The 14,441-nt window shown below is 36.0% G+C and overlaps 1 protein-coding gene and 1 pseudogene across 1 annotated transcript in view; both read right to left on the minus strand.

The window, feature by feature from the left end:
- LOC109831012 lies at positions 501-2,253 on the minus strand (annotated as a pseudogene).
- Positions 2,467-14,441, minus strand: part of LOC109831013 — a 70,560-nt gene continuing 58,585 nt past the window's right edge. Inside the window, exons 2-5 of the mRNA XM_020398356.1 lie at positions 3,218-3,316; positions 2,994-3,110; positions 2,776-2,832; positions 2,467-2,652 (exon numbers count right to left, since the gene is read on the minus strand). Coding sequence (XP_020253945.1) covers positions 2,551-2,652; positions 2,776-2,832; positions 2,994-3,110; positions 3,218-3,316 — 375 coding nt within the window. The 3' untranslated portion in view covers positions 2,467-2,550. The remainder of the gene's footprint in view (positions 2,653-2,775; positions 2,833-2,993; positions 3,111-3,217; positions 3,317-14,441) is intronic.

Raw genomic sequence — 14,441 nt, forward strand, 5'->3', positions numbered from 1 at the left:
TCAAAATATAAATAATTGTCATCAATTGTCACCACAGTACATCAAAACAATTAAAATAAATAAAGCAAGCAAGTTTTTACCATAAGTAACAATGCTAGTCTAAAGCAATAACAAATGCAACACGATCAAAGAAACATTTCTCCAAGTTTAAGTTCACTAAGAATACTAAGCTGATGGATGTTGCTTGGAAAAATTAGCCATAAACTCCTCAAACTTTTTGGCTTGCTCCTCCAATCTTTGGATTACTTCATTTTGCGCATCGATCTTTTGTTGTTGAGTTCCTACAAGTTGTTGGGTCTCTTGAAGCTGTTCTTGCAACTTTTTATTCTTTTCAGACATTTCACCCATCGAAGAACGAGAGAACCTTAATGGTGGTAGTCTAGGGCCAAACCCACAACCCTTAATGTAGCCTGATTTGATTTTGAGAACTTTTGCACAAATTTCCTCATCTGTCATTGCTCGAGTTCCATCAGGTTGAGTGGTATCTGCGCGCATCTCTATCATTTGATCCTATAAGTAAAAAAATATATCCAGTTCAATCATATGCAACTTCATAATTACAACCTAATCAATATAATCTTCTTTAGAACAGTAATATCAGTTTCACCTATATTCTTAAAATATTATAGAAGCATGCATCATTGACACGTTCACTAGTAAAAAATCAAGCATCCTAGACGGAATTTTCTGTCTAGGATAGCTTGATTTTCGTCTAGGATAGTTATTCTATAAAATTACCAAGCTGGTGTACACTTAGTTGAGAACTATAACTCTTGCATTGAGAGAACTGTAGCTTTGAGTTCTGAAGCCTTATAAGAGGTATAATGTTCCAGAGTACTATTCTGCTTTTCGAAAAAAAGTAATAAATGCCTTAGCCAAGTTGAGAATAAGCCATCAAGCAAACTTTTGAGAGTTCATTGATAGAAAGGATATCAGTAGGCACTCACCCATGGATGGTCAGACTGCTCCAATGTACATCTCGCAAGAAACACAGCAGATGCAGCTATGACTGAAGGAAGAAACTTTATGAAGCTATACTCAACCAATGTTAGATTTGCTAAGTAATTGGCCAGATGACTCAGGGCTTGGGGGGAAACCTGCATTAACAAAAAATAATTCACTTAAACCAAAGCTGGTACTATTTAAAGTATGGTTAGTCTAAACAGAACCATGCTGCATAACTTTAATTGTAGAAGTACCTACCTTGTATGATGTATGTGCTGCTCGAATATATCTCTACAGAGAAATTATAAGAACATGTCAAAGATGAAATTTAAACAAATCTGATATAGGGGTAAACCAAGGTGAGAAGGAATTACCTTAGAAATGTTTTTACAGTGGGCACAGAGATGTGAAAGCTCAAAAGGTTCAGTACTTGAATTTCCATTTTTAGCACCTGTTATTCAGTAAGGATGCCTATGTCAGATCCATCCGTGAACAAACTCTGAATTTCCATTTTTAGCACCTGTTATTCAGTAAGGATGCCTATGTCAGATCCATCCGTGAACAAACTCCCTACATAACTCTGTGATCTAATATACAAAAAGGCACATTGAAAAATGTGACGAGAAAATGAGCATACCTCTTCTTTGGTGTTGTGTTGTCTGTAATAAAGCAAAATTCTTCTATACAAACACAAATTTCTTCGTATGTTCTGTGTAACACACAACACAGATCCGAAAGTTCTATTAGCTAAAGCCATATGCTAGAGGAAATCAAGTGCCAATTTAAGCATAACAAGTCCACATAACTTTAGCATATAAATAAATCTATGAAAATCCCTACTTTACTATATGAACAGGAGGTTGAACGAAATCCAGTGATGATTAACCTCAGGTCTTTGTGATACATCATGGTACCATGAAACAATCCCCACACAAGTTTCATTTAGACATTAATAATCAAACATAGTATGAAGATAGTTTGCCCAGAAGATACTTTAAATGATGGATATTTAAATAAATAGAATAACATTATCAAATACTACACAACTAAAAAAACATTGACATACTAAATGCAGACGATCATGTTAATGGTCATAATCTTATTCAAATATATAAAGGAACATTAACACTAACACATAAAACAGAAAACTTACGATGCAATTAACATGCAACTAATGCCCAATAGTTGCAATCTCTGCCTTTCAATATAATTTTGAGAGAGGAAACGATCGATGATATTAACAGTGAGATGCAGTGTGTCTGGAACAAGCTTGTATTCATCAGAAACCTGAAAGAGGAACCAAGTCATTGACATTAATATAAGGAGCACACACTCAACTAAAGACAAAAGAAGGCAATGCAAAACTAAGTAGAATTTGAATATAAACGAAAATTGAATGATAAATTAGCAAATATTAATATTCAAATGAAAAATGCGACTTTTACAAACATGTTGTTACTCATTCATACAGATAAGTTGTGTGGATCGACCGACATATGGATCTGAGACATGGTTCCACATGTCAAACAATTCATATATTTTCACACCAGTTTTCTTGGATTATATGTCCATCGGAGACCAATCAAAACTTTGTTGTGAGATTGTCTATTTCTCCCAAATTTCAACACTCCCAGCTGATGCTTGATTTGCTGCACGATTGCTTCCAAAAGTCTTTCGGTTCGATTCTCTAGCAATTCTTGAACCGAACTGTATGTTAGAAATAGCAAGTTCGTTAAATCTTCACAAAATTCGGGATTAATTTTGAAATATGAAAATTTACAATAAATGCAATGTGTATTCTTTGATATACGGTGAGAGTAAACTTCGCACCTGAATGGCTCTTTTGGGTAGAAGAGATGTTCCTTCAATGCCAAGCAATCTTGCAACATGTCACACGATATATAGAAATTTAACCAAATATCCAAAAGATTTTGTTTATGCTTCCCTTTGAATATTCAAGTATATTTCAAAGCCAAACGTTTGCTCAGTATACATAGCATCACATGGCAGTTTGAAATCTAAGATAGGTCGTATTTTGGTACACTTTCCTCCCTCAAAATTTTTTTATCACCTCTTCCAGCAGGTTCGTCGAGTTCAACAATCTCCCACAAGGGAAGTTCCAGTAGAGATTTAATTACATCCTCATCCAGAAATGGAAATCTAGCCTACAATAGATAAAAACAGGAAAGGAAAAATATAATCACTAAAACTTTTGAAAAGTAATTTGTGAAAAAGAAAACAAAAGCATAAAAGCGGTTTACGGGGTCTATACCTTCTTTCCATGGTCAGAGATGCACCTGTCATCTCTGCCCAAATTCCTTTTCCAAATTCTCTGTATATCCAATGGTATATGGATATCAAATATCCATATCTATCCTACTAGAGACAAATGCGAGCATACCTACGAATGTTTACATCCATTTGCTCCCTTCCACATGATTATCGATGTGGTGCAGCCACCTATAAAACCAAACACTGACTTGAGGTACAACGCAAGTTTCGACTAAGTTTGGTAAGGATGCTAAATGCAAGGAGAGTGTCGTACTACCCTCAATTGAAATAAGCATATCGCGAGAAAGAGCAGTGGTAGAAATAAGCATGCTCAAGTGAAAGCAGGATCAGAAAGAGCAAACCACTTGAAAGACCTTGTCCTGAGCATTACAACATTAACAACTACAAGTCCTTTTTTAATGACCTCAATCCATGTTCATTTAGGCTTATGCCCAGACTTTGTTGATCGTTCTATATAGCAATTGTTGGTCTTTATTACACATGCCAATGAGTTCTTGTCATTTCAACCTTCAATCAGCTCCAAACTTCAGGCATAAACATTGGTATTTATCCATCTTTAGCATTATCATATCTTCTATATTACACTTTGAAATATTGTTTAAGTTGTCCGACATTCCTTAAGCATGATTAGTTGTTCTTAAAAAAATTCTTAAGCATGAAGTAGTCAACATTCTTCACGCATAAGGCCTAATACTCTCTCATCTTAGCATTCTCATTTCATCTATACTACACTTTGAAAATTGTATTCATTTCCCCCTGTCTAGATTCAAGAAATGATGATACGATACCAAGACGTCACCGACAAACAACTGGCAATAAATTCCCTAAACTAGGGTGTCAGTTCATGCGCTATGGACACAATTATCAATAAAAAATGAATCAAGGAACAAAAAGAATAGATTCGACGAATACCAATGGCGAGCAGCGTCGGTTTCTGAGAGGCCGGATCCTCAGGAATCGGCTTCTTCGTCGTTGAATGTGAAGATACACAGGATCGCCAGTCTTCTCGTAATTTGAAGCGACGTAATCCTTGCCAAAAGCGAGGTAAGAGCCTCATATCGACAAACATACCCCCCCCCCTATGCGAATCACGATCTCTGCAAACAGACGTAAACTAGGGTTTACGGATTAGGCGTTTCGCTTGAAAAATCAGGACGGGATGGGAGGTACCGGGGGTGTCGAAGGAGCATGTAGCACTCGTGCTGTAGATTCGGTTCGTGGGTTCGGGAATTCGAGCCTCGTAAGAAGATGAGTCCGAAGGAGCTCCATTTATGTGTGAGAGAGAGAGAGAGAGAGAAACGGAGAGTTAGAAAAGAAATTAGGGGCGGGGGGGGATCGTTCCACTTTTCGATTTTGGGCGGAAATTTGGGGGGGGGGTTGGAATTTTGATTTTGGGGGGAAATTTTGGTGTTTTTATTTTTTTTATATGGGTCATAGTATCTTAGACGGAAATTTCTATCTAGGATGTATCCTAGACAAAAATTTCTGTCTAGGATACCAGGCCATTTTAAAAAGATAAAAAAAGAACCGTCTAGGATAATATCCTAGACGGTTCTTTTTTTAAAATTTTTTTTAAATGACCGAGTATCATAGACAGAAATTTCCATCTAGAATGTTTTATCCTAAACGTGCGGAATATTCTAGACGGAAAATTTTTGTCTAGTTTAATAGCAAACTAGACGAAAAATTTTTCGTCTAGAATACACGATTTTCTACTAGTGATATAATTTATTTATAGATAATCAGTAAAGGGTTGCTGACGGGCATATGGGCCTAGGAAAGGAAGGCATTTTTTCATGCCAATGTATTTAAATGCAAGTACATTTACTTCCACTACTGCCAATGTATTTAAATGCAAGTAATTTATAGAAAAATTTATGTTATCCCAATAGGATTGAAATTTCCAATGAAGTCCGGGAGTTTGTAGAGAGTCCATATCAGTATTCGGTAAATGATTCATTTTTCCAACATACAACCCAGGTTGGGCAAGTTACACAAACATTGCATGGAATCAGGAAAACCACTCCGAAACTCAAAACTTCACTCCCTCTTTGACCCAACATTTTCCTAGGGAAAACACAGTTCCTTTCAATTCTCATCCACAATTTCAACAACCCAATCTGTCACATCAAAATCAGTCTCCTCATCATCAAGTTGTAACTCACACTCCTCTTGATACAGATCATGATGAACGTCTCAATTTTTTGGAAAAAGGTTTTGAAATCATTATTAAGGCCTCCACACTAGCCACGGATATGTTAACTCAAACATCCTACACGATGAACTCCTTTATGCAATCAACCGAACTCATACTTAACTCTAACACTCAAGCCCTAGCTAGATTAGAAACCCATATTGATCAACTAGCTAGTGCCATAAGTGAAGTAGAGGAAGGAGAAATTCTGAGTCAACCCGTGGTCAATCCTAAGGACACTCAAATGAATGCACTACAGTCAGGAAAACAGGTCGATAATCAGGAAAGAACACCTTTAAGCCAAATTCTTGTTCCAATTCATTCTTCCCCTGATAATTCAATTCAGGAAAGACCGAGGGAAGAAGAAGAAGAGTCAGATCTAAGTTTTGAGGAAATTTTCGGTGAGGAGCTAAAAATATTAGGAGAAGCAGATCGGATTTGTCAAAATAAAGAAATTATGTTGGACAATTGCTGTTTTGAACTGAATTTTGAAAAACTCTTTCTTGATGAACTTAGATTCTTGGAGAATAATCAACAACCAAATATTCAGAACTTCACAGAAGAATTGGTTGTTAGAAAACAAAACTTCACAGTACAAGAGTCTAAGTTCATTAAGAAATGCAAAATACATGACACCAATAATACCCACCTTACCTTGTTGCAAGAATTACTAAACACCCCGAAATACCATATTATTGATTATATCATGCTGAATTTTTTTAAAATCCGGGGAAGAATTTTCAACAGTAAGGTAGGATTCAATGTAGAACAGGAACTCTTCATGTTGAATATTTTATTCTACATTGTTTATTTTGTTTATTTCAGAATAATAAAAAGAATTTATTCTTCTCTCATGTGAGAGTTTCTTGTTCAGTTTTCAAAAAAAAAATAAGAAAAATAAAAAAATAAGAAAAAAAAGAGAGAAAAGAAAAAAAAAGGAAAAGAATAAAATTTTGATTTCATCCTCCTCAGACCAAAGGAAAAAAAAAGGAAAAGAATAAAATTTTGATTTCATCCTCCTCAGACCAAAGGTAATTGCAGATTTTTATCAGCGGACCAAATGTAAGTGCTTCACTTCTTATCTGCTTTACTTTATGCATCATAGAGTTTGCATTGAGGACAATGCAAAATTTATGTGTGGGGGTGGGAATTAGTTTTTTTTTCTTTATTTTACAATTTTAGTGCATTTTTGTCATTTTTTTTTCTTTCTTTTCCTTAAAAAAAATTATAAAAATATCGTCACTTGCCAAATTGATAGAGTTATGTAATAATTGATTTATTTGATACATTTGAAATTTTCTAATCCCTAGTTGGTTATTTACTTAAGTTCATCTTTTATGATAACTCTAAATAAATTTCTTAAGAAATGATTTTCAAAGTAGTATACTTTACTTAAGCCTTAACTTGGACTTTTATTTAAAATAATGAAATTTTTGCATGCTTAGCTTAAAGTTGAAAATAATTTTTCAAAATGTCTTGATTTACATATTTTTCAAATACATATACAAAAAAAAAATTGCAAAAGAAGAGTGCGAAAAATGGGCACCAAAAAGAAAAAAAATAATACTCTTGAATTCTAGGTGATTCTATCTTATAAAGCCTAAGCTGACCGAGTAATTAAGCCCAAGGAGTATTTCTATACTTAATGACCTAAGCCCATTTGGGTTGGGATCCATTGGCCCAAAACTCGTTAAATGGTCACTTAGAAAGCCAAAGTAGAAAAAAAAAATCACCAAGGAAGAAAGAGTTAAAAAAAAACTAATAAATGTTTTGGAAAATATTTTAAATCAAGCAACTTAAAAATTATTTAAAACAAAGAGTTAGCATGTTCTTTTCAAAACTTTTAAATTAAATTTCTAAGTTTGGCTTGGTTTTGTATTGCTACAATGAGAAGATTTTATTAAAAATATACCTTAGAGTTATATATAAAAATGTTTTCTTGAGTTTTAACTTGGCAAGTTGACCGAATTTTGTGGGTATATTCACTGCAAACCCTCACGAGACTACAACTCGTCCACTAGGGTAACCTAGGGGTTTAAAGGCTTGTTGTATACGCTAAATACAACCGCGATTTCTGCGAAAGTGCGTTAGGATTTTCTTTTTATTTTCTTTGCTAGAGGACTAGCAAAAGTTTAGGTGTGGGGGTATTTGATAATCACATTTTATTACAATTTTATACCCTCATTATCTATTTTATATGAATAAATATACCACTAATAATTGCTTTTATCTGTTAATTGCAGGTTAATGATGAATAAATCTCAAACTCCAATCTCTCAACAAAAAGCCCTTGATTTAATGAAGAAATGAAGCCCATGAAGCCAATGAATTCTTTCAAATATTTAATGAAAAAAATAAATCAAAGCCCAATGGAAATTCAAGAGAAAATGCCAAGCCCAAAAGTCCAAGCAAAAGCCCAAAACACAAGCCCAAAAGCAAAATACAAGAGTTCTGCGGATAGCAACAGGAGAAGAGCAGGCATCGATGCCTGCATCGATGGGGGCATCGATGCCCGCATCGATGCCCGTATCGATGCCAGCATCGATACCCCTATCGATGCTGGTATCGATACGCTGGGCAGTTTGTTACGAATCAAAGGCTGAAAATTGATGTTTTTGGATAAGATTTCAATCCAATGGCTCTCATTCACTGATGTTTACTATAAATAGGGGTAGAGAGTGAGGGGTTAGAGGTGTGAAAATTTTGTAAACTCCTTTTGGAGAGGAGGGCTACTCTTAATTGAGAAGGCCTTCCAAAAATTGTAACTTTAGTTGCAATTAATAATAATAATTTTTTCACCACTTTAAATATTTCTTCTCTTTGTTGGATGATGAAGATGGAGATGAAGAATTATTTAGAGGTTTGCATTTTCTTTCCTTTTTCTCTTTTATTTCCTTTTTATTGCTTATTAGTGTAGATTTATTTCTATGCTTGTAGTTTAGATTTTATTTTCTTGTTAAATAGCCAAGAGGCTAGAACCCTCTTGCCTTAGATTTATTTCATGCTTATAGAATAGATTTAATTTCTTGCATTTAATTCTTGCATTTTTATTTTGTAGTTAGATTTTGCACTTTATTTTGTAGTTACATTTTAATTTCTTATACTATTCACCTTGAGGCTAGAACCCTCTTGGGTTTAGTTTTTCTTTTTGTTTATTTTTATTTTGTTTGATTCGCCTTTAGGCTAGAACCCTCTAGGGAATCACTCTTTTCTAAGAAGTGGGTTCAATTGTAGATTACCCATATCTATAATTGAATCCACCATCTTTAATTTCTTGCATTTTCTTTTATTCTTGAATTTATTTTCTTTATTCTTGATTTTTATTTTCCTTTTCCTTCTTGCCTTATTGATCATATTCATTCTTTGTCACATCCACTCTCACTTATATCTCGTGCCGATTTACACATTATCACTTCCACTCTCTCTATCTCTCCACAATCACATTCACTTATCACTCCTACTTGTCACACACACAACATAAGAACCGATTTTAACCTTCATGAAATCCATCACATCTCTCGAGGCCGTCGAGGGCTTCGGATTGTTGCTGGCGGTGGCGGTCAGGGTCGGAGAGGGATTTGAGGGGATGGAGACGACGAAGATGATGAAGACGAGAGGCAGATTCTTGTATATTAAGAGGAGGGATTTGAGAGATTGGGGTTTAAGGGCGCGGGGATTTTAGAGTTTGGGAAAAAATTTTGAGGGGAAGGGGAATTTTTTTGGGGGGACTCGGGTTTAGTAAGCAAGAGAACGGAGAAATAGATATGTTAACACACACACACACACACACACACACACACACACACACACACACACACACACACACACACACACACATACGATTCTCCATTGATATTGAAGCATGGTCACCATATACCTTAAACATTATGCCATATAGGAATAAGATATTTCATTACACGTTTGGTTAAATCTATTTCCAGAAGTCAAGATTATCTATTAACGTAATCTAATTTCAGAAGTCTGAAATAAATGTATATTCAAAAATCACAAATTGTTTAAATCTTATCAGATTTGTGAGCAATCCTTTATCATTAGGATCCCTTTGAACCGGAATAAATATTAATTGGTTGTTAATCTTCATGTGAATTGTGCCTACAAAAAGGAACCATCAACCAGACAAACCAAATCCTTATTTCTATCCATACTGGAGCTTTACTAGACAACCCGCTCTTTTCTTTGAGTACCCACCTACTTTATACCCAAATTCACACCAAAATTTTCGCTAACGAATAATGAGGATATTATTATTTCCTTGCTGATTGGTTTTTAACAAGGAAATGATTTCTCGCAAAACAAAATCTTTTAGTGAGGAAGCCTTAAATTTGTAGCCATTGAAGTTGGCGGGTTTTGCATATTTTTCCGCCAAACTAATAATGAGAAAACTATTATTTTCTCACTAATTGATTCTTTTAACGAGGAAAGGGTTCCTCGTAAAACGAAAAACTTAGTGAGGAAACCTTCAATTTATCGTCAATGAATTTGGTGGGTGTTGCATATTTTCCCGCCAAATTAACAATGAGGAAACTATAATTTCCTTGCTAATAGGTTCTTTTTGACGACAAAACGGTTCCTCATAAAACAAAAACTTTTAGCGATGAAGCCTTAAATTTGTTGCTACTGAAATTGGCGGGGTTTGCACATTTTTTCGCCAAACTAATAATGAGGAAACTATTATTTCCTCGCTAATTGTTTTTTTAACGAGGAAACAGTTCCTCGTAAAACAAAAATTTTAGTGAGGAAACCTTTAATTTGTTGTCAATAAATTTGACGGGTGTTGCAAATTTTTTCGCCAAATTAATAGTGAGGAAACTATAATTTCCTTGCTAATAGGTTCTTTTTAACGAGGAAACGCTTCCTCGTAAAAATAAAAACTTTTAGCGAGGAAGCTTTAAATTTGTCACCATTGAAGTTGGCGGGTTTTATTTTTTCCCGCCAAACTAATAATGAGGAAACTATTATTTCCTCGCTAATTGATTCTTTTGATGAGGAAACGGTTCCTCGCAGATTATGGATCTTCAGCGAGGAAATCATACATTGTCGCTGTTATATTTGGCGGGTTTTCCTCTATTTTCCATCAAAAGAACAACGATGAAATGATTATTTCCTCGTTAAATGTGCATTTCGCGATGAAAAAGTTCATTACCAAAATCTCATATTTCCTCGCTAATAAAATAACTAGTTAGGAGACCAAGTCATGATCATCTTTAGTGAGGAACTAAAATTTTCATCGTAGAAGGTGGTCTACTGTGAGGAAAATATATTCCTCGTAGAAGACCTACTGATATTTACCGAGGAAACAATATTTTCCTCATCGAAAGTGATATTTGTTGAGGAAAATAATTTCCTCGTAAAAAAATTGGTCGCTAAATGACCTGTCTGTTGTAGTGCTTTCAGTGTTTCGCATAAAAACATGACACAGGAAGAAACGGCAGCAAAGCCTACGTATTTATTATCGTAGTAGGTTGTTATTAATAATGTCGAAATCCATGTCTGACACGCATGAGGGACTTTATCTCGATCCCTAAATAGAGATAAGTCTGCATCTAACACATATTGTCGGTTAGTCTTTTCCCGTAAAAAGAACAAAAACCCACGTATTCAACATCGTGTCAGGTTGTTATTAATAGCGCCGAAATCCATACCTTATACGCGGGGGGACTTTGTCTTAATCCCTAAATAGAGATAAGTCTACGCCTAACACGCGTTGCTAGTTAGTCTTTTTTCATAAAAATGACAAAGTCTATGTATTCGTTATCATAGCATTAAGTCTAAAGAGAGTTCATTCTTTTAGCACAACGTTACATGTGGAACAGATTTAAACAATCCACATGCTAGCAAGACTCAAACGGTAGTCGGTAAAAGCTTATTAAATCTGTTAATGGCTGAGGGTCTGCCAAAAATCCTATGAAGGTTTCGGGTCCATCAGCTGAGTGGATGTGAACCGTGATGTGGTGTTTGAGAGCTTCTGCTGATGAGTAGCTTGTACCATTGCTATAGTTTGTCTTCGAAGCTCATCCTCATACAGGTCCAACATAGCAAATCCCTTCAACTAAGGTGCCTTCAAAGCAAGTGCAGAGAACAACTCCTTTATGATAAGGAATCAACAACTCCAAGATCAGAGTTGAAATACAAAGTATTCCGAAAATTCATCCCAGTCAACTGTGAACTTTCGAAAACTTTGGAGGGGGTTATGTAGGTTGTCTAAAAATTATTACAGATAGATGATCCCCTATCAAACACCAATGATGGAAGTTACAATTTGACGGATTTCAGAAGGCTACAATTTGAAGACTTTCATGTAGATCGATGAAGGTTGCAATCTGATGACCTTCGTAACAACTGATGAAAGCTCTAATCAACAGCCTTCAAAATCAACATCAGGAGTTATAATCTGACGATTCTCATATTTTCAAAGAGCTAAGAAGAAGATTACAAGATGATAATCTTTGTAACACTCTAGCAAAAGATACCACAAATTGATGGTCACTTCACATCAAAACGTAGAGGTCAGACCTACATTTCAACATCAAAACACAAAGGTCAGACCTGTGTTGCAACATCAAAAACACAGAGGTCCTTCCTGCGTTGCAACATCAAAAACGTAAAGGTCTTCCTTGCGTTGTAACATCAAAATACAGAGGTCCTCCCTGCGTTACAACATCCAAACGCAGACTTCATTGCTGCGTTTTAAGCTCAAAATGCAGAACTCAACTCTGCATTCCAGATCCAAAAAGCGGTGCAGCCACTGTGTTTTGAGCTAACTGGAAATGCCTAACTCTGCATTTTAGGTCTAAAACATAGAGTTCGGGCCTAGAAACCTATTTTCAGTGTTTGACTCGTTCAAAAACGAGTTGAACGGTCCCAAAAACCGTTTTCTCCCCACGATTTGAGGGATTTTTGCCCCACTTAGGAGCGGAATAAGGGGGTGGTTACGCCCTATTTAACCCTATTATGGAGAGAATTAAGGGGGGCGGTTACACCCCTTAATTTTCTATAAATAGCTGGGAAATTAGCTTACTTCGGATCCTTCGGCTTGGCAGCAAAGAAGAGATCTTTGGCTGGCTTTTTGGAGGAATTGATGTAGAATTAAGATCGACAATTATCTCTTGGAGCATCTTCGGATCTTGGAAGGCCTGGAGCATTATCATGAGCCATTCTTGGAGCTTTCCTACTTGGTTTATAAACCGATTTTTGGTTCAAATTAACTCTGTTATAGAGTTTAAACTCGCTCTGAGTTCTTAAACTCGTTAAGAGTTATTTTCAAACTTTCCACACAAGTTATCCTCAACATCAATCAAGAGGAATCAACCATATTCTAGTAAAACAAGACATTCGGATCGTCAACAGAAAGCAAACTCGACACGAGCATTCAAGGTAGGCATTCCATCACTACCGTGAAGATCCCATAATTAAACAAATGGGAGAATTTACATCAATTCTCTTTTCTTTTGTAATCGGAAATTTAAATTGTAATCAATTAGAGATTGAGAGAGTTATAATCATTCTTTTTCTAAGTAGTTAGAAAGAATAAATCAAATTTAATTCTTTTATTTTCTTATTACAAATTTTCCATCAAACACACTCCAATGGTCAAATCAGCCTTGGATTCTTAAGAAATCTCCCCATTTCTGGTTTGAATTCAAGAGTCCTCTAGCTGAGCTCTGACCACTCTATCACTCTAAGATGGTAGCAATGACAAAGCTCCTAAAAATGTGTTTCTCCCGCTGATCTCTGGCCTAAAGTCAAACTAGCTAAGGGTGTGAAGATCTCAATACAACTAGCACCCCAAAGCTAAAATCCGATGCCGACGCTTCCTATTCAATACGTCCGCTACCACGTTCGCCTTCCCTGGATGGTACTGAATCACAAACTCATAATCCGTGATAAACTCAACCCATCGTTGATGTCTCTGATTTAGCTCTTTCTGAGAGAAGCGGTGCTTCAAACTCTGATAATCTATAAATAGGTTGAACTGTAGTCTATACAGATAATGTCTCCTTATCTTCAGTCCAAAGACCACTGCTGCTAGTTCCAAGTCATAAGTGGGATAATTCTACTTATGCGTCCTCAGTTGCCATGAAATATATGCCACTACTCTTTGGGTCTACATCAAAACACCTCCTAGACCCGATAGCAATGCATCTATGTAGATGACAAAGGTCCTATCACTGCTCGTAGTAATCAATACCGGCGTTGTAGTCAACTTAGCCTTCAAAGTTTCAAAGGCCTCCTGGCACTCTGTGCCCTAAACAAACTGTACACCCTTCTTCGTAAGGTGTGTAAATGGCATCAAAACCTACAAGAAGTCCTGAATTAACTTCCTGTAATAGTATGTCAAATCCAACAAACTACGAATCTTCAAAACGGTCTTCGGTTACTCCCAATCAAGTACTACATCCACCTTCATTGGATCCACTACAATACCCTCCTCGCTGATGACTTGACCTAAAAATCTAACTTTAGAAAGCCATAACTCACACTTGCTGAACTTGGTGTATAACTGATTCTCCTAAAATGTTGGCAATGCTAATCAAAGATGTTGCTCATGCTCTACCTTCGATCACGAATAGATAGGAATGTCATTGATAAATACGATCATGGATTGGTCCAAGTATGGATGAAAAACCTGATTCATCAAATCCATAAATACCACGGGTGTATTGGTCAGCCCAAATGGCGTGAAAAGGAACTCGAAGGACCCGTATTGAGTCTGAAAGGCGGTTTTGGGAATATCCATCTCCCAAAATAGCAACTAATGATAGCCAGAACGAAGATCAATCTTTAAGAAATGTTGCACTCCCCCCCCGGCTGGTCAAACAAGTCTTCAATCTTCGGTAGTGGATACCTGTTTTGTATAGTGACATTGTTCAACTCACAATAATCTATACAAAAGAGTATATTGCCGTCCTTCTTCACAAAAAGGACTGGCGCTCCTCATGGAGAATGACTCCGGTGAATAAAACCCTAAGATAACAACTTATCTAGTTGA

Source organism: Asparagus officinalis, chromosome 2 (genome assembly GCF_001876935.1).
Source record: "Asparagus officinalis chromosome 2, Aspof.V1, whole genome shotgun sequence".
Classification (NCBI taxonomy): Eukaryota; Viridiplantae; Streptophyta; class Magnoliopsida; order Asparagales; family Asparagaceae; genus Asparagus; species Asparagus officinalis.